We start from the raw sequence: 25,613 nt of genomic DNA, 5'->3' as shown, positions 1-25,613 counted from the left end.
GAGTATACTGGCACCTTTAGAGGTGCCGGTAAGAGGATTTTTTGACAGAGCCAGGCAGCTGTTTCTCCATTTCTCGACTTTGCGCTAAGATAACTGGCTGCTGGTGGTGGCTTCACATTTAAGTACAGACGTGAGAGTGGTATCACTGTTCTCAACTCTCCACAATAAAGTGAATAAGAAGATTTCCCAAAATGTCTAAATAGTCCTTTAAATCGTCTCTATTCTTTAGATCAAAGGAATAAAGAATAGAAATAGCACTGTACACTGCAACCAACAGTACCACCCACCTGCACCACTGATTTGTATCTGTAAAAATGAAGGAAAAACCTGGCACAGATCAATTGACCTATTTTTTGTATCATTTTAAAAATGCATGTGTGTGTCAGATGGCCTAAATAAAGTGAAGAAATAGGGCAAAGACCTGTAAATACCAGGAGTACCCAGAATAAAACATGTGCATAATTTATTGAATGGGAATGGCATCTTTTCCATCTGACGTCAAGAGGAGTTGTCTGTTTTCCATGACAGAATGTTCCGCTTGTCTCAGATTTAGTTCACTGAGTAGTCAATGTCTTTGTTAAGGCCAAGTGTTTCTGAGTGTTCAGGTAGATAACTTAATTGAATCTAAGAAGAGCTGCTGTTTAATTAACCTTGGACCTGTGTGTCATATCACGGCCGCTCTTTGGTTTAGTAAAAATAGACTTTTGATTAAGAACTAGCAACTAATTAAGATTAAAGTCTTTCTCTGTTTTACTGATTTGGTATTATGAACGGTTTTAAGAACTTTCCACACACATCCTTTTACTTTGATTCATTTATATAAATTGTTTTCTCACTTCTGTGCACTCCGTAATTTGCTACATAAATATAGACGTGTGTGGGAGTTTCTTTATCATTTTGCTATATCTGGTATCCAAATAATCCTTTCAGTGTGAATGAGCTACTGCTATAACACTACGTGATTTAAATGATGATTAAAGCAACACAATATTACTTTCATGACATTGTGAGCACTGACGCAATAGCATGTCAACATAAAACACATTTCTGTGATATTCTTACTGTCCTTGTCATGGTCATTTAATAGGAATGTGTGGCAACATATAGGTTTGTCTCCAACTTTCAGGAGTCAAAATAAACTTATTCTGACATTGCAATAACACTGACAGCTTGTTTCCTATTTCCTATTAGATTATTTTTCTCAGCACCTGGGGGAGTATCTCAATGTACTTTCAGCTCTGGAGAGCCTGAATGTTGCCATTTTAAAGGCAATGGATAAAACTAAAGAGGTATGTTAAGTTTTATGTGATTTTTGCCTTAAATCAAGTTTCTATAGCACAAAATATGCTGAGTGAAGACAAGTGGAGGGGTTTGTGCTACAAATATGCTTAGTTTAGTGCTGAGAAGGAACACTTGCACAGATGGAGCCAATGCTGCACCAATTCTCCCAAAACTGATGAGTAAACAAAAGATGAATTTCCGAAAACATTTCAGCCACACACATTTCCACTTACCAATATAGCCTGATTTTAAAGGACTAGTCTGATTAGTCTTCACTTAGTAGAATAAAACATGTCTGTCATAGATTTGTTACATTGTACCTGAGTGTGAGATCATTTTATCTTATCTTAAATTATTCAAATGTATTAAAATGTTGTCTCTCTGATTTCTGCTAATGCAGCTTGTCAGCTATGTAGTTTGAGAATCTATAAACAAAACTATTCACTTGATAGGCCAATCCCAAATGTCCTAATCAACAAAAAAAAAAAACATGAAGTTTAATGTGCAACCATTTTGCACAGCTATATTTTGCTCTCCAGTCAATATATTATTGAATTGCAGTTGACAAATATTCTACAGTCACCTCCACACTTTCCTGGAATCAAGGATTTGAATTGGAACAGAACAGAAAACAGCCAAGCTTGTTAACTTAGAAGAGGAGAGGAGATGTGTGCTGAATAATTATGCATCCTGTCTTAATTAGATCACCTTGCTCCTCTGTTCTGGCTCTTCTTTAAAGCTGTCAGAGTGGGGAAATCCATAGAGGATTGTGCAATCGCTTGTTAGCAGCTGTGGTCTGTCACAGAGTGCTCTGGACTGCTACTCCCATGATGCATTTTCAGTAGAGGCCACTTGTCATTTTGAGTTTTGACAAAGAGCTGTTACTTCACTTGCATATTGCGTGAATAAGACTCCTTTGAGAATGTGTAATCATGTTTGTGTTTGGGGACTCAAGCAGCAATTATGTCTCCTATTAAAGTTCTTCCACCTTAGAATTTGGATATGCGGTACTGAATAATGTATGTGTTCAGAGAATTAATTAGCCTATTTAATTGCAGTAGTCACACATCTCACAAGTGCCAGTAGTTGTTTTGGAGAAGTTATCAGATCATCTCTCTTTCCATCTCTGTGGTTTGTCTTGACTCTGTGCTTTAACCTCTCCTTCTGCGTGTCATTCTCCATCTCTCAGGAGTACCAGGGTTCCAGTGTGTTGGGCCAATTTGTCACCAGGTTCATGCTGAGAGAGACATCCAGCCAGTTACTGTCTCTACAGAGGTCACTGCAGTGTGCCATGGAGGCTGTGGAAGAACAGAGCAGCCCTGCCCCGTTAGTACTGCAATGACACTGTTTGTACTGTGTATTAGTTGCGGATTTCCAGACTGAAATGCTTTGGTGAAATGAAGATGATTCAGCTAGTGCTGCCTCAGAGTATTGTCCAAGCGATTACTCAGGTGGGAAACCCACTGGCTGATTATTGTTGGCAGGTCTCTGTTGCAATCCTGCATCACGACAAAATAGGACCTAGAAGTAGTGTGATGTTATTATAGTGCAACAAAAACTAGGGGAATCTAGAAACAGTTAACTAGGGTTAATATAACCATAGCGATCTTTCCATAGCCTTACCCATGACCGTGGTATCACCATAACTTAATGTTTCAGGTGCTTCAACTTAAACAAACCTCAGCAATAATGGAAAATCCAAGACAATAGTCTTTTTCTAATCATAAGGCCAAACTAAACCTTACCTTACCCATAGGGGTGGATTAGGCAGGCCAGAAAAACTTCAAATGGTTTGATTTGAAATAAACGCCTTAGTAGGGGAAGTGCCACAAAATATACAGTACTGCATAATGCATTAGAGTAACAGTATGTAAGCAGCAAACACATTGTCCAGAAGAAGAAGAATGACACAATACATACTGGGGTGACATTTCCTCTGCCAATACTGTGCTGTACTATACTGCTCGATATTATATCATATTCTCTCATCAATATTCTTTACATCTCTAGACTTTTTGCATGATGAAATTGGTGGCAAAGACCAAGGAACCCCAGTGTGTAGTGTGTTGTTAAATTTGGTTTTGGAAGGGTTCATGCTGATGTCAGTTTGTTGTATTGCTTAGTTTATTCAGTCCTATAAAGTATTATCAACACTAGCTCTATGCTATTAAAAATGTTGTCAGTGAAGTTAGCATTGGTTAGTTCAACCAACTACCTCAGACTCTTTCAAGGTAAACCTTTCAGCACAAAGCTTTGAATCTGCACATTCTCACAGTCCTTCAAACAGTTGCCTCACTAATAGGCATCCTACTTAAAATTCAATATTTCTGTCAAAGAGCGTTTTCATTAAATGTAAATGGAGCTCGTAAAATAAAAACAGATCTAAATTGCTGTCACCCATTTGGGATTTGATGAACCACTGTGTATGAGTCACCGCGTAAAATGATATTAACTGATTTCTGCAATGAAAAACCTGCCTCTATACCTCTATACACTTTTTTGTTCACACACAATGTAGTTCATCAAAGATCTTGTCAAAGGCTCCCACACATCTTTGATGCAAGAAAATAAATGCAGAGAAACAATCCATCAAGGACATTTAATGAGTAGAAATCTATCTCACCATAAGTCAATATCATGACAAACTGACTGTTAACATTTTAAATAACAAGGATACTTTCCCCGCGGTACATGGATACCCAATTTGGTCACACAACTTGCAGCTGGGGCTGTCTGTTGCACTGCGTGTGTCAGGGCTCAGCAGAGCTCTCCTCTCTCCCCTCTGGGTGCCACACTGGTATTATTGGAAATAATGGAGCAGTTATAGCCAAGGTGAATTATTGAGAGGGGACTGGGGGAGGCAGAGCGGGAGCAGAAAGGAGAAAGGATGATGAGGGTGGCATTGAAATACAGAGCATGTGAGTCATGGAGAAAGAGAAAGCAAATAAAGATGAATACAAAAAGTAAATGAATGACAGAATGGTGCAGAAAGTCTGTGATGAATGGGAAAAAAGGAGAGAGGGGGCGTACAGAAAGACAGGATGAGATGCTTTTTGGCCACAAACAAGTCTTTTAAGATTGTTCAAATTGGTATAGATTTTTGAAAGAGAAAGAGAAAGTGTGTGAGAGTTGGGAGGGGCAGAATTAGAGACATATTGAGTTGGCAACAAACAGCTTATTTCTCTCTCCCTCTGCGTCCCTGCAGTGGATTTATGGCAGTTGCAGTGGCCTTTGGGTTCCAGGCTGTTCTCAGCATGAGAACCTCCTAGCAATGCGCTCCCTCTGCGCTGTCAGCGTGACCCTGCGCACACACACACACACACACACACATAATAACGCGCAAACACAAAGACACAACAAAAGGAGTGGGAGAGAGAGGCACACACTGACAAGAACAAACAAATGTGCCCGGCCATTTAGACACACAGAGACAGAGACAGAGACGCATGCACACAGGTGAAATCAAAGTATGCAGACAGACGCTCACACACACATGTTGCGAGTTGTGTCTCAAGTGTCACACTCTCATAGCCACACAGAGCGCTTGACGCCTGCCCTTGACACTCTGCATTTACAGACAGCACAACACTTTTCCAGCTACGACAGGGCTGGCAGTGTGTGTGTGTGTGTGTGTGTGTGTGTGTGTGTGTGTGTGTGTGTGTGTATATTTAAGTGTGCAGGTGGAAGGGTCCATCCTCCTTAACACCCAGCATGTGGGTTAATAAGCAATGGTGTGTATCCGGCCCCTCTGTTTTCACATCTATTTTGGACACTTGCTGTTTATCTCTGGTTCTTGTGTCTGCACCATTGACTGCACTCTCTCTCTCTCTCTCTCTCAGACATCAGACATTAACCTCATCTCAGTTTCTGATTTAAATCAATTATTAATACATCCTTCCTTCCCCTTCTTTCTCCTTTTTTCTTCTCACTATCTTCTCTCTTTCCTCTTTAGTTTCATTACATTTTCTCTTCTTCACTCTCCGTGTGACTACCTCTGCCTGCCATATCAATTTCAGTTTTATTTTTTCCACACTTCTCTGACAGTTGCTGTCTTTCTCTCTGATGTTTGTTTCCCTGGGTCTCAACCGCTGTCACGGCAGGAGAGAGGTAAAGGCACCGGAGCTGACAGCAGTACAGAGGAATGGCAGGCGGTGCGGTCGCAAGGTCCATAATAGCCTGTGCATGTCCCCATCAGATCCCTGTTCTGGCATCCTGACCACAGGTAAGAAAAATATCATATTGTATTACACAGACCAGCTGGAGGAAAAAGTATGGTGTTTTCTAAATCATTGTTATCATCCTCAACAAATCCCGCAGAACAAAAACTCTCTCACATAAATATCTCAACACTATTGAACTTCCCTACTCTGTCTGTGGCTGTCAACCCGAAGCCCATTGGCTCCCACTGAAGATGTAACCTTTAAAAACAGGTCACAAATATAATCCATTTTAAAATGGATGAAGATTTTTTTTAAAACAGCTGGGAGCTATAGTTTTTGGCAAATGTTCTTCAAACAGGAGTAAATTGCATATTTGCTGACATCCTAGCAGCCAACTGTTGTCAATCAAACACAGACACCGACACGCTCCAGCAAAAGGAGCATTTCTGTTTTATTCCCTAAAGGCATTTTTTCTACCTTTAATGATAAAATGATACACAATACATTTGAAAAGTACATCGTCACCATTTTTCAACAAACTTGATGGGTACATAGGATTTCAGATGGCCTTTAAAGGTAAATTATGTAATATTTAGGTCGAATAGGTTTAGGTTTCTATTGGCAGAAATGGAATATAATATTCATAGGTATGTTTTCATTAATGCATAATCACCGCCACGTTTCTACAGTAGCCCAGAATGGACAAACCAAGCACTGAAACAATTGAGCTCTATGGCACAAAGCTCTATCAGGCTTTGGCTACACCGTACTTGTCCACAGGATGAATTTATTGGTTTTTTTTAGAACATCACCATAATGATCATTTAATTAAATGACACCATACCATAAATCAACATTATGATCATTATTTTAACATTCCCAACAAAGCATATCAATAGATACTTCTTATTGTTAGTTTATTTCAGTGATGTACACATGGATGATTCCCAAACTGTCATTACTAGTTTTGTGTATAATTACTAGAGCTGGACATAAGCCTTATCTGGATGATTTGTCATCTACAATCAAATTGACATTTCCTAGAGACAATTACTTTATGTTGATCCTCATTTATTTTCCTCTTCACTCTTATTGATAGAGTGAACATCAGATATTGAGCCTGCAATGAAATGGAATTAACCATGGCTCACAAAATACTTAAAATATAAATAATAGTAATACATTTAATTTTCTCAGATGCTGAATGATTCTATATACATTTTCCCCCTGAATCCTTCGAAACTGAATAACCCTTCGAAACAAGATACTTTTTTACCATTTCTACAAGGAAGCAGTTTCACATATAGGGCATAAAACCAGCTCTGTTGACAGTTTGGGAATCATCCATGTGTACATCACTGAAATAAACTGACAATAAGAAGTATCTATTAATATGCTTTGTTGGGAATGTTAAAATAATGATCATAATGTTGATTTATGGTATGGTGTCATTTAATTAAATGATCATTATGGTGATGTTCTAAAAAAAAACAGTAAATTCAACCTGTGGACAAGTACGGTGTAGCCAAAGCCTGATAGAGCTTTGTGCCATAGAGCTCAATTGTTTCAGTGCTTGGTTTGTCCATTCTGGGCTACTGTAGAAACGTGGCGGTGATTATGCATTAATGAAAACATACCTATGAATATTATATTCCATTTCTGCCAATAGAAACCTAAACCTATTCGACCTAAATATTACATAATTGACCTTTAAAGGCCATCTGAAATCCTATGTACCCATCAAGTTTGTTGAAAAATGGTGACGATGTACTTTTCAAATGTATTGTGTATCATTTTATCATTAATTAAGTCATGTCCAAACAGATGGTTTCCATCAGCTCACAAGGGCAAAAAACACCCCTTGTGAGCTGATGGAAACCATCTGTTTGGACATGACTGAATGGGGTGTCCAGACATTAATCAACTGATCAAACACAGAAAGAAAACTCTCAGCTGTGTTCCAGCTCCAAATTTTATATCAGTATTATAAAACATACACTACTGTATGTACTCCTGCTACTACACTTACTCACATGCAGTAAGAATTAGTAAGCACAATAGAGCCGGGACACAGATTTACATTTTTATTTCACCCTGATGATTTCGTGTTGTGTGCAGGTGTGAGCATGGACAATGGTGAGAACTGGTGCTCTCAAATCAACAGGCTGCAGCAATTGCTGGACAAACTGGAGTGTCAGGTATGAAACCGTTCCGTCTGTCTATTTGGAAGTGGACTACAGTGTGTTGGTGGAAACAAACTGAACTGGAAGCGTTAAGCAAAAATGGGCACGTAGCTTTAATATTTTGACTCTCTGGTCCTGGTGATTATCTATAGATTAAATTAATGTCTAATGTTCCCATGAATACAAATACAGTCATCAACATCAAATGCGGGTAATGGAATCAGTTTAATAGGAAATAACAAAATAACTGAGGCTGTGTGGGCTATTTGTTGTGCTGTCACAGCCCTGCCACTTCAATTTTTACTTGTGACAAATTATGCAGAGAATATGCAAAATAGAAACGCCTAATGCATTAGGTTTTCAGTATTTTGTTTTGGATCATAGAATATTGAAATGTTAAGAATAAGGAGAAGTAAACATGTGGGCTCCACAAACAGCACTGCAGACTGTGTATCTTTATTGCCTGCATGGCTGCATTTATACAATTGCAAGATTACTTACAACATGCGGATTTCACTGGACTAGGTCGGTGTTGTGTTTTCATCATTATGTTGGGGACAAGGTGTCACCTTAGTGCTTGAGTGTTTTCAGCCCTGATGTGGAAAACAACAGCCTGCTTGAACAGACCTATTGTGTATTTTCGGTCATTTCTATTATGTTATATGTTGAAAATGTCTATTCCGCTGGACTGACAGCACAATTTAGAGCACGTGTTTGTGTGTTGGGGATGATCACAAAGAAAAAAGGGTTGCACTCCCAGCATGTAAAAACTGATGCTTTTGTAAGAGTAGTTTTGTTTGTCAAACACAGAGCACAGTCATCTCACTGCCTCTCATCTCTCATTCTGTATCCTATGACCCATTCTCACTACCATGTCTGGAAACCTCTTTTCACGCTCTCCTGCCCCATCTTCTGCTCCATCTCATTCTCTCTCTGTCTGTTCTTTTCTTTATTAACTCCCGTTATTCCCATCTTTTGATGTTCAATCTTCCCCTCCTCTCAGTCTTTCTCGAAGCATTTTCTCTCTCTGTAGTCCTTGGTTTTGACAACCCAGAGGGACTCAGAGTGCAATATCAAAGCAATTCATAACCTGCAGGATGTTCTGAGTGCAATATCCATCCCCACACCTCAATGCCACCACCATCACACACCTTCTGTCCATCGCGCTCCCTTTCTCTTCTCTCTCAAATGCAACAGAATGAGTTTTCTGCCTCAAAGGTTATTGCCCTGTGTACACACACACACACACACAACACACACACGAACCATAACCTTTAAGAGTTATTGTATTTACTGTTTTTCATTATTCATAACATCATATCTTTTTAGACTACATACTGTATATATCCTACAGACAGGGCTTCCAGAAATAAATAACGTAGTGAATTACATGTTCTCCACTTGTTTTTCTTTAAAAGTACAGTTTTAATCTTCTCTCTGTAGTGTGGCTATGGCTTTATCTCATCATCAGCTATTACATTTGTATCCCCAGGTAACACAATGGCAGTAATGAATGAACGGATGTAACCTTTATAGGCCTAAATGGAATTTTACTTGAATAATAGTCTTTGAAATATGTTAAATCACACATATTAAAACACCAGATAACAAAAACCACAGTTACAGTGGTTTACCAATGGCTACTCTTATGTACCCCACCTTTGCCTGTAGCCTTCAAACAGGTGTAATTTGCCTACAGGTGCAAGTGACTGTGTGCAAATGAGCTTGATCAGTCATCTGTACTTTTATCATTGCATTACCGCTGTGTTGGTATGATGATTATTTTAAAAGTAGCTGATGTTTTAGCATGCCATGCAAAATTATGTAAAGCAATTAAATGAAACTTGTGGTTGCTACTCAGATATTAAAAAATATTTCTGTAATAACTCCAGATTAAACCAGAAAACATAAAGTGTAACATATTTGATGCATTTACAGATGAGAAGAAATCAAGTAAGCAACTTGTTCAGTGGTATTTTGATCTTCTTGATTACAAATACAGTGGTTTAATTATTCATGCACATACCTCCGGCATCACTGATCTTTCTTACCCAGGTGTTAGACAAGAGCTTCTTCTCATATTTCTTACCTTCTTATTTCAGGGTCCCAAGTTGGAGCCACTGAAAGAGGACACACTGGCCAGCACATACAAGTCTGTAAGTCAGCACTGATATAAGAATTTCACCTGGAATACTGACCTGAGTAAAGAAGCACCAACCAAACGTTTGTTTTGTGGCTGATGAACCTATTATTAAACCAAAATGTAAAAAGCTTGGTTATTGGAACGCTATAGTTTCAAGTTGACATTTAACAGGATCATTATTGTTGCTTAGCCACATACAACAAAACTAACATTTTATAGCACTCAAGGTCGATCTATGTGGTGAGTGGTTGCATTGTAATGTTGAAACCTGACACTGCTCAGCAGAATTGTCATATAGAATAACTCTCTTTGGCAGATTATTATATAATAGTTTGATTGCAGGGTTTGCAGACTGCACAATTCAAGTAGAGTACAAACTGATAGGACTAGCTTTACTGGATAATTGCTGATTAAAACAGTATTTTCACATTTTGTTCTTTCAAAAAGAAACAAACTCAGCTCATTTGTAGGTAAATTTTTCATATACAATGAGAGGTCAGTACCCATCCAACATAGTTCTGTCAATACCAGACTGTCTAAACAAGATATTTTTATTCAAAACATTACACCATTGCAAGTATATTCATCTCTCACTACATATTTAACTTGTAATTCATCCCCGGTAAGACCTCCAATTAGTACATTTTTTTCTGATTGTGTACACCCACTGTACTTACAGTATGTTCCAAAAAGCAGACAAGATATTATTGAAACTGTTTTTCTAAATGTCTAAATGTCAATCCGCACAACGTTAAAAATTTTAAAATGTGAAGTAAACAAGGGCTGGTTTTTGTTTATTAGGCTTAACTTGAAACAAGAGAGCTGTTTGAGTATATCTGACATGTTCGGACAAAAGAAATTCCTGACTCATGATCTACTTCAGAGGAAGACATGGTGTGAAAACACCCACAGACAGGTGAGAGTGTAGCCTAGTTATAGGTAACTATGGTGACAGTTATATCAAAGCAGCTATAACAACAGTAGTAATGTGAATGTCTGTTTTTACATGCTTCCGTACTGGTGGAAAAAGGGAAAATGATAGAAAGACCAATGTTTCTATTTCTCTGTTTCTTTTATGATTTTAGAATAAGACTTGTAAAAGAAAACCCAATAAAAAGCAATACTGAAATAAATGCACTTAGACTGTCCTTGTGACAAAGAGCTGAGTGGCCACATACAAAAATTACACAATTACACAATTTTCACTGTGTATATTCAAACAGGATATAAATCATTAAATCACAATTCAAATGCTTTTTATATTATTGATATTATATTTTATAAATGTTTATATTGTCTCACTCACCTTTAGTGGAGAGCCTGTAAAACTGAACTGAAGAGAATATAGAAAAAAAGAGTTTTACAGTAGTTCAATGGCAGCTCTTCACAGCTTCACAGAGAGATTTGTGCAGTTCAAATGCTATGAGCATCATAAATTGAATTCCATCCTCCTCCTCTATTAAGGTGGCGACAAAAATCACATTTCAGAGACTGATTATCTTTTCAATCAGGAGAGACTTTTGAATGAACAAATATATTTAATTGATAAGTGCACAATAAAGATGAGAAATGTGAAAGTCTTTGGCGATAAGACCCCATCGTGACATCAACGTCTTTGAAGGGGTTAGTGAAGCTGTGATTAGTATCTGAAACCCCCCGTGATGGAGTCGGTCACAGACACTGGTGGTGGTGATGAAGGGATGAAGAGAATGCTGAAGATCTGGATGTGATGAGGAGTGGATGTCTAATGAGCTCAACCTGGGCACTGGATGTGATGAACTGGAGGTGAAGGGGGTGGAGGAGGGTCGCAGTGATCTTGCACTGAAATGACAGCTGAAAGCAACAGAGACGAGAACAGATTTACAGTTTGACAGGAGCAACATGACTGGCTGGAGGAGATAGTGGCTGAGTCTGATTGGATTAACTGAAAGACTAAATGCCCATAGCTGATTGGAAAGGCGAGTGAGAGAATTGTGAATGAATGAGGTGTAATGAGAAGGTCTTCCTGACTGAACTTACGCTGAGCTTCATTAAAACTAAACCTACACATCACATACAACCAAAAATGTTTGGTTCTTTTTGAAATGTAATTGAACCAACTTTAAGGTCGATTCAAGTCTTACAAAAGTTGCCATGAGACAAGTTTCACGTTATAGTTGCAGAGGTGACTCACTCTTGCATTGAATTGTTGAGAATGTAAAGAGGGAAGCAGGCTGACATGGTGCAGTGGGAGACCACAAACCAGGCAGAGGACGTGAGTTCAAACCCAGTTTCCCTGTGGAGGACGCTGAATCTTTGAGGGCTGCTTTTTGTTATGTGGCTACATTGATCGATAAAGGAAAAAATATATATAATATAATTATAAGTGTCTTTTCTTTTCCTCTGTCAGGAGGTCCATGTATTTATATGCAAACCAAGTAATTTACATTTTCATTGACATTTAGTTGATAACTGGTAGAAAGAGTGTGATGTTGTGACTTCATCAGTGATCAAAAGAAGCTAATATGAAAAATGACTCACATCATTGAGTCACTGTAAGTTCCCATTGAGTTGAGAAGGAAAAGCTGTCATTTGTATTTTATGAGAAGTAAGTGACAAACTACTCTGAGAGACACTGATGAAGTATCATGGCAACACTGTTTTTATTGTGCAGCATTCTGTTATATTATCATGGTCAAAAAAGGATGAAAAATCACACAATTTCACTTAGATTACTTTACAGTCAGTGACTCCATCTCACTTTGTGCAGCTGTTTCCACTCAGGCTTTCATCTACAGTGATAAACAAAACTGAATGTACTGAAAAAAGTGCCTTAAGTGAGAGGAAAACCATGTGACAGAACATTTGTGTATTTATATCTCGTCTGTTGTTAGTAATAGTGAGATATGTACCCTTAGGAAGGCATAACCAGTTCCTCATCAAATGCTTCAGCGAGTATCCATCTTGACAATATCCACACTCGCCCGAACCTCAGGGGGTTGATGTGAGCTTGATGTCTCCTCACACACACACATACACACACACACCTACACACACACACCCACACACACCCACACATAGCAGATAGTTGTTTAATGTGTCATCTCATCTTGTTCCTCTCTTGGTCTCTTGTCTTGTCGCCAACAGAACATTCTGCTGGTGCAGAGGCAAATGTTGGTGACCGATGAAAATCTGGACAACTTCCGGAAAGTTTTGAAGGGCTACATTGATGCCACCTCAGCCCACTCTGACAACCTGCAGTGAGTGTCTTGATTTCAGACAAAGCGATATATCTTTTAAACGCTGTGTCAGGCTCTGCTGCTGAGCTAACTGGTTTAATCTTGAGCTAAAACTGATGTCCAAGAAAAGGATGGAAAACTGCTTCTAATGACAAATAAAAATTTGCATTCTATCATCCATCATCCTTTGATATTACAGGAGCTTTTATGTCACCCCAGACTGTGTTTAATTTAATAACAATTGAATATTTCCACAAAGTGACGCTGTCACTAACTTATTACATGGAAATTAGGGCTCATTTTCTTTTAATGCTGTCTGCTGTCTTGCAAGAGCTTTGCTCCCTCCCTAGTTCTAACTGACATCTCTCAAAAGATTCAGACTTTTTCTTGTAATTTATCCTTGCTGAGTGCAAATTCTCTTTCACTTTATATCCTCTTCTTGCCCCACTCTACTTTTCATCTCTATCCTGCTGTCAGTGTGTCCGTTCAGAAGCTCCCGGGAAAGTCGTGTTACATAATGTATGAGTTCTGGCAAGACCGCATCTCCTGGATGAGGTCAGTATGGTGTGTGTGTGTGTGTGTGTGTGTGTGTGTGTGTGTGTGTGTGTGTGTGTGTGTGTGTGCACGTGTGTTGTGTGTCAGATATTGGCAGACTGTTTGGCACTCTTAACTTTTTGATGGAAATGTTCCCCACCAGTAAAGATGAGCAGATGGCCCACCTCTCAGTTTGCGCACACACACAGAAACACACACACACACACACACACACACACACACACACACACACACACACACACACACACATACACACACATAGATGTAGCTTTAATGTTTTAAAATGAAATCTGTCATACACATATCAATGAATATATTTATCTCTCATTCGGAACGTTCGGAATTGATGTGTTACATATATACATCAATTTTTCAGTAATAACTATGAACAGCTTATTAAAACAAAATCATTTACGAATTAACTTACTATTTGTCAACATATAATAATGTCTATATAGAAAAAAAATAAATATATTTTCAAACTGTAACAAACTAGTGACAACTCTATTTTCAACAGGTGATGCTCAAGTCTGACTTCTGAGTTTATTTTTCTCTTTTTACCTTCTTATTCTTCTCGTTGTCTGTCTCTATAGCTACCTGCAGTCCAATGACAGTAAAGATTTCCAGCGCTGCATCATTGACATGTTGGAGGACGCTGAAGTAGTTTCTACTATGTTGCTCCCAGGTTTGTATACATATATGTCAATATGCTAGAAAACCAGTGCTGCTAACTCTGCTTAGTGTGAGATCAACACATGTAAGATATGATCAGATCAGATATGATTTGTACTTCCCTGTCTGCTCAGTTGCTCATTGGCTCTGTAATATGTCATTTTTCTGCGGTTTCAGAGACATTTCTTATCATAGTGTGCTTAGTCACTCAAACAGAGCCTTGCTTCTCCCCTGTGTCAACAGTAATTCCTAGTCTTTTGTAGAATACCTTAAGAACAATAACCTGGGTAGACAATAGAACTGAAAATGGTATACTGAGTGTGGCACAGGTATCCATGTCAGGGATCTGCTCATATTCACCACACATTGCATCGCTTTTAAATTATCTCTTTGGGCATCTTAGGCCAAATGTTGTTAAATTATATCTGCTCGCCCAGATGTCACAAGACATCAGTAACCAATTAATTCAGTGTAGCAGAAATGACATATGCTTTAGTCATACTGTTTCTGCAGATAATAGTGATGTAGTAACAGGAAATGGTGTGTTTTTTTTTTTTTTTTACAAAAATTTAATGCTTTGTTGCTGTTTGTGTGTTTGCTATCTAAACTAGCTCATCTATTATTTGCATTGCATTGTGGGACAATAGTGTACATCAACAGTCAACACTAAACCAGTGTTTTTTGAGTGACTTATGTAATTTTTAAAGTGTGAACACACTACATAGTCAAAACTTCCCTAGACGTAATATGTAATTGGGACACAGCTACACATGATTATCTTGACCCAACGTCACATTGGCTACTGGCCAACTAAAAGATAAGATTACTTAATGTGGTTTGTCGTGTTCAGCTTTTAAATGCATTAAAACATTAGGCTTGGATGTTGGATGTGTTATGATATGTTAAGATGTACTAAAACCTGCTGTCTGTGGAAACTGGGGGTCCATCCAGAATTTCTGGGCCTCCTGACAATAACAAAATTTTGCTTATTGAGCCTGAAGGTAGAAAATGTTTTCAAATCAGGCATTTACTGTGCAAATATTGAATATTTCTGAATAAATAAATATCCAAGTGGCGACATTCTCTCCAAAAACTCTGGGCTATGATCGCACTGTCTGTTGAAAGTGAGTCCATTTTGATGTTCTGCTCCCATGGAACAGATCAGATATGTATGCATTATAAAGGTGTAAACAGGGTAGAAACACTTAACATTGTCTTGCCTTCTTTTGAACACATTTGCATGTGCAAATAAATCCAGCTGGAAAATGTGTTTTTGGCAATGTGATTTCCATCTGACACATGCATTTTATGTTGTCATCATCATGTCATCGACTCCTCAGCAGGATCAACGCATGGCAGAGTAGCATGAATCACTGCCGCTCCAGCCCAGGCTACAACCATGACTCTCCTCCGATGTCTTGACATATGATTAACTTGTCTCAGGCCTCTAAATATGCTTCAGAAAGCAATAGTGTTAATTGTTATTTCTGCCTGTTTGCATCCATTGTAGATGGTGATGTAACTGTGTGGGCTGCAAGGGTTGTGTTTGTTGCTAGGTTACTCGACGTGGTTGTTTACTTCCTTATCTGTTGCTCGCATTTACATGCAGCCTGTTTCAGACAGTTCTGGTGTAAACAAATGAATCGGATGTGGGTCACTTTTAAAGGCAGGTGTAAACAAGATGAAAAAAGATTCAGATTTAGTCTTTGAGAAAAAAAACCTTTGTAGTGCTACTTGAGGATAATTGCAGAAATTCTGCTTGTGTAGTTCTAGTTGGAGGTTTGTCTTATTAATTATCCTGAGGAAAAGTTATTAAGTTATAAAATAGTAGAAGTTACTAGTAGGGGAGAATTTACTCTGTCACAATTAGTGAAAGTCCTGGCATTGAGGCTACTTGCTGGCTTGCAATTGGGAGGAAAAGGGAGGATAGTTTATGAGGTGCATGTCAGAAGTGCAGGAAGGAGTCGACTCTGGAATCAATAATAGAAAAATAAATAAAACAACATTCTGCTGCTCCTAGCAGCAGCTATTATTTTCTGTGCCTTCATATTATTATCTTTTCCAGGAGGAGCTTTGCACCAGCAGCCTGGTGTTTTAAGGACATTGTTATTTTTTTCAAACTTTCTGATTACCACTGAGAATCTTTTCACAGCTTAAGTGAATGCACCAGGAATGGCAAAAATAGCACAAGGTTAAACATACTTATATAATTTACTTTATCTGCCTTATGTTAGTTGGATTTTACATACAAACTGTTTGAAAACCATGTGCACACAACCTTATGACTCTATGTCCTGTATCTATAAAGCTGTGATCAGTTAAATCATTTTAATTGACGTTAATCATTTACACATGTTATCTGTTGATGCAAATGTTTAGCTGATAAATTGGAAAAAAATTGGAACCTGACAGAATTTAAATTAGATTAATGTCTAAATTGAATGTAAATGATTGATGTACCCTTACGCTTCCCCTGGGAATCATAAATTGCCTGATTGGTGTGAGGTGACCTGGCTCTCTCTCTCTTTTCCCTGTTTCCTCAGCTTCCTGGTGGATCATGACTAACAACTAACAGCTGAATCCAGAATGTCACATCTACTGCCTACACTGTCACACGGACAAAGACACGCTGGCGCATCAACCCACCCACCCACATGCACGCATAAGTACATATGCAAACACATGCACACAGAGGAATTCAAAAGGCATCCATGTGTTTCAAAGCAACAGGAGACAGAGACAATGGCAGCATCCAGCATTCTCCAGCAGCATCTTTTAATGTCCCTCTGTCTTCGACTGCTCATTATTGTGCCGCTTATATCAAAGGGGATAGTTTCACCTTATAGCCAGCCTTTAGACTTAAAAGTAACGATTCTCTGCAATGCAAAAGACAAGTTTTTTCTTTTCTTTTAAACTCACTTTATAACTCTGCAGTGTTTGTCTGATATTATGCCAGTGGAGAACAACCAAAAAGATGCTAGTATAGGCTACTAGAGCAAATTGGAATGAAAATGACCCTGCCAGTAGTGTTTTGTGCTTTTGATGAGTTGTTTACTGTTGAATACAATTAAAAAGGAGGAAAAAGCAGAGAGGATGAGGAAGACTTGCTGCAGCCTAAACATGCATGCTGATAACTGTGGCCAAGAGCTTTCAGTACTAGTTCCTTTAAATCCTGGCTGTATATGCTGTATGATACTGTAACACTGTTTTTATTTTAATTAGCAAGCCAGAAAAAGCTATTATCAAAAAAGCTACACCTCCCCTGACATATCGCTAGTATATTAGTTATATCTCCTCAATTTGAGACACGCTCTTTGTCTCAAATGTAAAAGTATTTCTGAAAACGTGCGTGACTAAGGGACTTAACACTTTGTGAGGCGATTTCATTGTATCACTAAGTTATGAAGAGAAAATCTATTTAATGTATTATGTATTTATTTTGATCATGGTAGAGTTTATTCCATCTGTACATATGGAACTCAGATATATTCATATTTCTGTTGTGTTTTGGTTGAGTAATGTACACCATCAACTGTAAACAAACTGAATAGCAACTTTAATAAAATCATTAAAACTAATATGTTTGTTTTGAAAAGTGAATATGCATCTGAATCTTCAGACACTATATCTCTGGATCCATACATTGTTACATTTTCTTCACCAGTAACTTGCAAACTCTCTGCCATTTGCTTTTAGGAGGTCATTTACAGTCGGTTTATCAGAGTTTTTTCGTGGGGGGTTGATAATATTAGACATAATATTATCTGTGGGTTATAACAAGCTCTCACAAAACACATGGCCATTTAATTCAATGCTAATAGGAAAAAATATTGATTCGCCATTGCATCTGAGTTGATTGCTCTTACCAGATATGTCTGAATTTAACTGGAGTGAATGTAGAAACCCAAATAATTCAATCTGAGAAAAAACAAGCCTGAAGTCTGTCACTCTGTCTCTCTCAATAATTATATTCATCAGTGTTCCTTGAGCTGTGAATTCCCCACAGTGCTTTGAAATAAGAACAGCACTTGAAATCAAACAACACACCTCCCTGACCAAGATTATCCAACAGTGTGAGCCAGATGCAGGAGATGTTTGGACTCCTAGTTACGCTCCATTGCACCAGTGGTTCCCAACCATATGTACTTGTGGCCTCGGCACAGGTTGGATATCTGTATGAGTTTTGAGCAGTTTTCAAGGCCTGAGGATGTAAAACTAACACGTATATATTTTGTTGCAGAATTATGTTATTTCCTACGCTAGCAACATAAATGTAGGAGTAGTGCGCTGTAGCATATGAAATGGTGCTTGGAATGCTGAATGCATCTAATCAACAGAACTCAACAGAAGTCCATAGGCATGTTTCCTGTATCCTTTGAATGACAATAGTTTGAGGCAAATGTTTTACTCTGAATAGCAATGAAAGTGCAGCCAGTATCTTGTTATGACAGAAACACATCATTGCTGAAATTGTTAATCATATATAATAGTTAATAAATAGTGCTGAAATTTGCAGGCGCAGACTCTGCAGAGGCTGGCACATTATTGCACTGATTGCTGGGGCTGTAATACTTGATTGCATGGTTGAGACCGAGTCTCTTTAGCCTCCTGTCAGGCAAGCTGTCTGCTGGTAAGGCAGAGTGAATATGTAATGGCGATCAGGGAAGCCATGTAAATGAGGCTCAATGATGTGAACAGAAGGTGTACTAACACTTCCTGTCCTTCATCTGTTCTTCAAAACACTGAGGGGCAAGTGTCACCACTACATCTATAACCAATAGTGGAGAGGAGGGTCTAAGTTACAGTGAATTGTAGGCAAAAAGGAAAGTGCACTCAGTAGAGTGCAGATCTCCACCAGCTGTGATTCCAATCTGAAGCAGTTGCTGATCACTTGCTACGGGCTGGTTAAGAGGAATCAGCAGTCAATAGCGGTATAAAAAAGTGAAGTCAATAAAATAGGTTTCTCAAAATTTGTGAATCACCGCAACTATGAGAGGTCGTTGAGCATATATAAATGTGAACAAAAAATATTAGGCTGATGGGTCCAGTAGTATGCAAAAAAGTAAATAGTAAGGACTAATACTGTTTGAAGTGGAATATTTCCAGCAGATGTCAAAGACAGATGAGGGGTGAAGGTTAATTTCTTGATATGGACAGATCATGTACACTTTATTGAATATAAATATTTTCCCCTTTTCAACGGTCCTCCCAAAAACAACTGTAACCCATGTAGCATCAACATTAATGCAGCTGCTAGAAAACTGATCCAAACACTGGTGTTCATTCAGACTTGTTCTGCCATGTTAATGGAATAGTTCAACACTTAGGGGAATACTCGTGCTCTCTTCTGGTGGTCATATCTATATAAATGACAACTATATGTATTATTAAAAGGTTAAAAGTTTGAATTTGCGTGGCTACTGTTGGAAATGCTGAGTAGAGAACGGAGATATGGAGGGGTGTGCCAATGATTGTTTTATAAATTCAATCATACCAGTGGATCTGGTGTGAAGTTACAGTTGTGACCTGTGATAAAGTGGATTATGACTCTAAAGAAATCAGAAGTTTCCTTTTTATGTAAACCTTTGTCTCTAAAAAGATTTTTTCAGCTCCTTATAACTTCCTGATGTACACAAGATTTAAATCCCTCCTGCAATAGCTAATGTTCTCCATGCCAAACAATGTGGATACCTGATTTATTTTATATCTTGGAGACACAGCAGGGATGAACTCGCACAGTCTCTGTTCCATTTTTGAAGACAATGTAGGGATCCTGTGCTGCTGCTGCTGCTGCTGCTGCTGCTGTCGGATGAGAAATGTGTATACTTAAACCACTGTGGAATGCATTATTCTTGCAAAATACAACCCAGGAGATTTGTGCTCAACGTTATATATATTCCAACAAGCTACTGAAACAACGTATGCACCAATGCATTCAATGCATTGTTAGATAAATAAATAAAAAGGTTTTCCGTAGGCACTGGCACATTATTTCTGTACTCTATTCATTCATTTCATATTTTCCTTTTATTATTTTCCTGATTGTGAAACATGCTTTTCTTTGTTTTGAAAGAAAAAACACAGATGAATAACCAAAGTCAAGGTTCAAACCTTGTACAAGTATTTCAAATCATACAGTTCTCTGGATTACACTGCTGCCTCTCTGTGCTGCTCTCCTTTAGCAGGAGAGAATTAAAAAAGAGCCCCTTTTTCATTCTCTTTCAGCCAGGTGCCCTTGGCTCTGACGTGTGCAAACGTATCTCATCACTTCAGAGAGCCAAGGGCCAGGGCTAAGGTGGCCAAACGACATCTGTTGTCCTGTTTCATTCCTCCCTATTGCCATTTCCTCCGCCTTGGTTACTTTATTGTGCAGAAGGCATCCAAAGTCAAAGCATGTGTCACCTCTCTCTGTGTTTGTGTCGGAAGAATAAAAGTTGCGAATATAAGGGATGGCAGGAAACCTTGAGGAATGCCAACACTAAGTCACTCGACACTTTCTCTCATCACACACTAAATAAATACATGAAAATTAAATGGGGCATCAGATAATAAATGATTTGTTGTGGATCCGACATGGTTAATTGCAATTTATCTCAACGTAAATCCAAAGACTGGGGGCCAAAGGTGACAAAGCAACAGCTGCTGTCCTATTTCATGCTTCGGTATCTCCATTTCTTTCACCCTGGAAACTGGATTGTGTAGGAGGTAACATGTTCAGAGGGCGTCTTGTCTCTGAAAGACTGAGTCACTCGTCCTCATTGACTTAGAGACTCCTCACGCTGATTTGGGTTTTACAAAACTGTACAATTATTATTCCAAGCTATAGGTACTCTTAGGATCCGACAGTTTACACACATAGTTGCAAAATAGTTTTTGCAAATGTTTCTAATGTATTAATTGTCCAGTAGGGTTGTAAGGGCTCTGTTATCTTTGTATTTGCAGCAGAGTATAAAAATCTGTCTCAAAATCAATTTCCATAAATGACCTTGAAGAACATTAAGTGTTCATAATAGCATTCTGTCAAAAGCCATTTGCAAATTTTACTGAGGGGCAGGCGGGGTGAGAGTGGGAGATGGGAAAGTAAGTCAAATGTCTGTTAGGAAAGATGTGAAGATGTGAAAAAGACAGATGGAAATGGAAAGTTTTATCTTCAAAATGACTTTTCAGTGTCTTGTGACGTCCAGCATGGGAGTAAGATACAGCTCCAAAGTCCTCTTTGCCTCTCTGTGATGGTGTACTGTGACAGATCCTCCAACGCGATCATGTAATTTAAGCATCATGCTGAGCAGAGGTGACAGACACGATGTCAGCTCCCTGTGCAAATTTTACTGAGTTTGTTTGCTGAGCTCACTGGGTTTGTGTGATGTCTTTGTAATTTAAACTGTACGTTTTATATTCTTGCTTTACTGTCCTCTCGTAACACCGGCTTTGTGTTTCATGTCTTAATTTGTTGTTTAGCTGCAGAGAACAAAGATGACATAAAACAATGATATAAAAATGAAATAGAAAGTACTATTTGCAGTTTTTGTTTAGTATGATGTTAGTCATGGAAATTCTCCTTCTACTTTCTTGTAGTGCTTGAATGTTGTCATCAGGCCAATTTGAGTTTGAGACCTCATCGTGACATTATGGTGTTTCTTGCATTTTCAAATAAGTTCATCAGTGAAATCAGTGGTTAATCCATCGCTTTAGTATTGCCATGACCTTTGGCACAGATGTTCAGGTTCCCCAGAAGATGAATTCAACTGATTCTGTTGATTCGCTGAGATTTTCCACTAGTTTCACATTGACATTTTTGGCTTTAAGTGACATAAACTGTTCTGTTTCCATGAAATTTGGTGTTTCCTCCAGGATGAACAGCTTTGGTGATACCTTGACTTTTGATCTACTGCCACCATCGGGTCAAAATGTTAATTTAGTGCTTTGGTTTATTACCAAATACCAGCAAAGCTAATGACATACCCACCAGCCTCAGATGTACTTTGTGTTGAGTGAAAAGCAAAATTAATATCATGGTCCTCATCTTATCTCCTCATGATGCATAAAGCCTATATATCTTGGTTGCATGCCTTTCTGTGAAACCCTTTGAACACTCATCTTTAAAGGAAAACTGCTTTACAGTATAGGCTTACATTAAATGTATTATTAACAAGTAATCCACTGGGTACTAATACTGTTTTCTAGTGCAACTACTATCTCTGTATTTATTCCGGTACACGTTGCTCTACTCCAACCTATTTATCTATATCTCATTGACAAATGCTGTTTTCTATATATTTAGATTATGTTATTAAAATGGTTTGCATGTGATCACACTTTAGTTGTCAAGGTTTCGATCATATATGTCAAGGTTCAGTCGGATCATACATATAGGCCAACATACAATCATGAACATTTCTCTTGAAAAAGTGTTCCATACGCAAGGCAAGTAATTAAGTTGTCAAAATGTAATTCTGTTATTGTGACATAATTGCCACATCTTAAGTTCATTGTAGAAATAGTCAAATGTAGTCCCTCTACTGTGTGGGAGACTGATGATTCATTTAATAAAACCATTAAACGGTATCACATAACAGACCACACTGAAAAAGATCCAACGCCGATGATGAGAATGTCAGCAACCATATTGTTTTCAGGGTGTGTTACAGGAATGATTCACTCTTTGTGAGTTGGTATCAAAGTAGATGATCTGAATCTGCAGAAGTGAGAAATGAGGAGATAAAGAATGAAAAGAGAAGAATTGTAGGGAGTGAAAGAAGGAGCAAAATATGTTTTCTGTATCACTGCTTTTCACACTGTAGTTTGTTTTCAGGTATCATGAGAGTAGCTTTGAGAGCAAGGGCAAAATATAAATTGACCTGCATTACTATGCCTCCAGCAAGACCTTGGGACAGAAACCAGGTACATAATTAAACCAGCCTCTCTCTCCACAATCATTGCGACATTGCATAGCATAGCATTTATTGTCAAGGAACAAGCAGAAGTAGCTCTTGCCGCAAACTGAGATGCCCCTTTGTCCCCAACAATCACAGAAAACTGTGTGTGTGTTTGCTGACTCTACATTTTCAGATACAGTGGTGGCACAGGAGCTATCAACTCATAAAAAATACAACAAAAACAACTTCTTTAATGCAAAACAGAGCAAAAGTTGAAACACTCTCACAAAAGATTAACAACTCCAAACATACTCTCACATATAAGTTGTTGTTTTTTTTGTTGTTTTTTTTGCTGTGCCCATGTAACATGTGAGCCACAGCATGAAACCACTAAATATCTTCAGCACAAAGCAAACGTCACGATCCTGCTACGACACATGCAGTTGCTGAAATAAAGAACAACACTAATTCTGGCACACACACAATTACCTCTGGACAACAGATGAGTCATGTTTCAATTTTAGTTCAACTAATTATCAGTAAATGAAAACTAGAACATAAATCTGTGTTTGAACAAATCATGAGACACAACTGACACAACCTCAGTGTCACTAAGTATATTTATTTATCTGGTGTACTCAAGTAAAATTTCCATTTTATGCTGTATGTAATCTGCTTCTACAACAACTCCATTTAAGAGGTAAATATTGTACTTTTATTTGACAGCTGTAGCTGCTTTGCAGATTAAAACACATGGTGGGTTTTATTAAATTTGATGTGTTGTTGTACATAAAACTACCCAGCAGCATATAAAGCTGTAAAACTAGTTCCACCTTAACTAACTAACAGTACGTGCATATAATGGATCAGTCATTTCAGACTCTGCACATCTTTGATAAAGCTTATAGTTAGGGCTAGCTCAGGTGAGTCCTGAACCATCCCTTTGTTATGCTGCCATAGACCTAGACTGCCAGTGGATTTCCCATGATGCACTTTCTCTCCCTCTCTATCTGCACACATTCATTATTATTATTGTTATTGTTGTTATTATTGTTAGTAGTAGGAGTAGTATTCATTCCCCATTGTTGTGGCTATTGTCTTCATCAGCATCATCAGCATCATCAGCAGCAGCATAAGCAGCATCATAAGTTATTTCTACTAGGATAGTTGTTCTTGTTGTTGTTGTGCACCTTTGTCTGTCTCTGTCCTTCTATCTTTTCCCTCACCCATTTATCCTTCTACCTCCTCTACCCACCTCTCTCTCTCTCTCTCTTTCCACCTAAAGCCGGGGTCTGACCGTGGTTTCTGCCTCTGGAGGTTTTTCCTTTCCTTGTGTTTGTATTTTAGAATATTTTATTTTTTATTTTCATTTTTCATTATTAATTCTTATATTAGCAATGAAATATGAGCAGCTACTGCTTTTCATCAGACCTTTCCAACAAGTCAACCACATACTGGATCTTCTAACTTAGCAAGGAGAGGTAAAGCAATGACTCTTCAATTCTCAAAATATAGCTTATACTTCCACCTTGTGGTTACACATGATATTGCACACTTCTACCATCTGCTGCCTGTTTGAATTGATGTTTCGCTTCTTTGATGTAAAACACAGTGATGACTAAAATAACTGCTGAAGTCAATGAATCCCCTACAACTACTGATCCTTCAATAGACCTTCAATATGCAGTGACTAGAATATTAATTAACTTCAGAGGTGGAACACATTATACATTATACATGACAGAATCCCCACCCACTTTCAGAATAATTCAACCTCTAGGAGAGTCTCCTCATTACTTCATACCTGGACTCAAAGATGCCTCCTGCATATTTCATCAGGAGTCACTGAATGATTCACAACGTTAAGGAGACAAAGAGGATCCAAAAATTAGAGACTTGTGTGGCTTTTGAGAGGAATCCCGACCTCACAATCTTTTTATTGAAGAAGCAAATGTTGTGTATAATAATTTAAACATGCTTGATGAAGTTACACAGAACGAATAAATTCATGATAAGTGAAACAAATAACTGCTTTTTAAGGAACCTTTTGTAGTTCCATGTGTATATAACAATGGTTTGCAATGAAAATGACTTTCAAAGTGGTATTTGATCTGCTCTGCACTTTCATTAAATCCAAGAGACTGTTGGAGCAGAGCTGGACACCAATGACCCAAAACCAAATATCTGAAATACTAAGAGCGCTGTTAAAAATAGCACGGCATTAACGCTACGGTGCTCATCATATTGCAGGATTGTAATTAGATAATGTTCTCAGTTAAGAGATAGTATAACCATAATAAATATATTATCATTATTTATTATATAACCTAAAAGGCTACATGCTACTGTATCAATACTTTTTAGTTTCTGACATTATATTTTGGATTGATGTTGATCAAGTACAGTTAGTTCTGAGATATACTGACTATACTGATCCATTAACTCCTAACATCATGATATATATTACCTGTCTTTCATCACATATTCCTAAAAATGAAGTCAATCAGAGAAAAGAAGAAAAGCAG

The 25,613-nt window shown here is 38.1% G+C and overlaps 1 protein-coding gene across 2 annotated transcripts in view; it reads left to right on the top strand.

Annotated features, from left to right (window-relative positions):
- The window catches only part of necab3 (N-terminal EF-hand calcium binding protein 3), a 34,600-nt gene extending 16,810 nt beyond the window's left edge, over positions 1-17,790 (top strand). The window contains exons 6-14 of one of the 2 annotated variants that reach the window (XM_051415841.1): positions 1,192-1,289; positions 2,471-2,607; positions 5,382-5,503; positions 7,560-7,639; positions 9,727-9,780; positions 12,894-13,006; positions 13,463-13,540; positions 14,134-14,225; positions 16,756-17,790. In XM_051415841.1, coding sequence (XP_051271801.1) covers positions 1,192-1,289; positions 2,471-2,607; positions 5,382-5,503; positions 7,560-7,639; positions 9,727-9,780; positions 12,894-13,006; positions 13,463-13,540; positions 14,134-14,225; positions 16,756-16,784 — 803 coding nt within the window. In that variant the 3' untranslated portion in view covers positions 16,785-17,790. The remainder of the gene's footprint in view (positions 1-1,191; positions 1,290-2,470; positions 2,608-5,381; positions 5,504-7,559; positions 7,640-9,726; positions 9,781-12,893; positions 13,007-13,462; positions 13,541-14,133; positions 14,226-16,755) is intronic. The other variant, XM_051415842.1, reaches the window with a different exon arrangement.
- Positions 17,791-25,613: the final 7,823 nt, after the last annotated feature.

This window comes from Dicentrarchus labrax, unplaced genomic scaffold (assembly GCF_905237075.1).
Source record: "Dicentrarchus labrax unplaced genomic scaffold, dlabrax2021, whole genome shotgun sequence".
Taxonomy (NCBI): domain Eukaryota; kingdom Metazoa; phylum Chordata; class Actinopteri; family Moronidae; genus Dicentrarchus; species Dicentrarchus labrax.
The sequence above is the reverse complement of the archived record's forward strand: the minus strand, read 5'-3'. Positions and strand labels throughout refer to the sequence as shown.